Source organism: Manduca sexta, unplaced genomic scaffold (assembly GCF_014839805.1).
Source record: "Manduca sexta isolate Smith_Timp_Sample1 unplaced genomic scaffold, JHU_Msex_v1.0 HiC_scaffold_3981, whole genome shotgun sequence".
Classification (NCBI taxonomy): domain Eukaryota; kingdom Metazoa; phylum Arthropoda; class Insecta; order Lepidoptera; family Sphingidae; genus Manduca; species Manduca sexta.
Window position 1 is genome coordinate 2,501 of NW_023595109.1, and position 1,249 is coordinate 3,749.

The following is a 1,249-nucleotide window of genomic DNA, read 5'->3' on the forward strand; positions in this document are numbered from 1 at the left end:
TATGCTCCTTATTTTTAATATCTTATATAAGTTGTCTAATTTTATCTTAATATCTATCTATTTTCTAAATTATATCTATCCACTGCGTGGATGGGACATTCGAGCAGGAGATGTGGGACCGTCTCCTGAACGTCAGGGTCACATTGGCACGCCGGGCTCCCCTTGCACTTGAACCGATGCAAGTACTCGGAGAACCCGCCGTGCCCCGTGAACACCTGCGTCAGTGTGGCGTCCAGGGCGATCCGCCTTACGACCCTGTGCGCCTCGACCGCGTCCGGAAAGAACAGCTTCGTCACCGAAGCCGTCTCTCCGTCCGCGTATCTCCGGCTCCATTCGTCAATCGAGTCCTTTCGGATCTGTCGTTTGACGAACGAAACCGGACATTTGTCGTAATGCGCACGGGTCTTCAGGTGTTGTGCGGCCTCCTTAGCGAGTACGTCCGCCCTCTCGTTTCCCTCCAACCCCACATGTGCCTTCACCCAGAAAAGTTCAATTTTCTGGGTGCGTTTCCAGGCTTCTTTTAGTAAATTTTTTATTTCAAACGCTATGGGGTGGAGAATCACCTCTGGTGACGACGTCGAGAGCGGACCTTGCGTCGCTGAAGATGCCGCACGCAGGAAGCCCGCTACGGGCGCCTCCTCCACGGCTTTGCGGAGGGCGAGAAGTTCCGCCTGATAGACGGAGCAGTATGGCTCGAGCCGCAATTTTCTGGTACTCGTCTCGGCGGCACCGTTCCATATGGACAGCGCCGCTCCGACTTTCCCATCGATCTTGCTTCCGTCGGTGAAGATACTGAGACCCTCACCGACGTGCCGAGCCAGTTCCGCCCCATCCGCCAGGCATTTGAAGCTCCCGCCCATCCGCTCCGCCGGGTGGTCCAAGCTGACGAAGGCCACAGGAACTTCCACTTCTCGGTCTCCCACCACTGCCTGAGTGCCCCTTCCTGACTTCATAAAGGAGTGCGGTTTCCCGCACCCTTATGTCAAGAGGGAGCACTCCCGCCAGTAGCAGGGCCGAGTTGAGCGAGACAGTCCTGTAGGCCTTCGTCATCTTCTGCGCAAGCTGCGCTGGATCGCTCCGAGCTGCTTCCTAACACCCAGCTTCCGGCTGGCTGGAGCCCATGCGCTTGCAGCGTACAAGATCACGGGCTCCACCGCAGCCGTGTAGATCGTCCTGATCACCTCAGGTCCCAATCCCCACTGGACCTTGGCTGACCTCGCGAGCACCTTGAAGAGGCTAATCGCCTTGG

At 56.9% G+C, this 1,249-nt stretch overlaps 1 protein-coding gene across 1 annotated transcript; it reads right to left on the bottom strand.

Moving 5' to 3' along the window:
• Nucleotides 1–53: 53 nt before the first annotated feature.
• LOC119193328 lies at nucleotides 54–953 on the bottom strand. Its single transcript, XM_037446919.1, has one exon. It carries the CDS (start codon nucleotides 951–953, stop codon nucleotides 54–56), a length of 900 nt encoding a protein of 299 aa, XP_037302816.1.
• Between the last annotated feature and the right edge of the window lie 296 nt (nucleotides 954–1,249).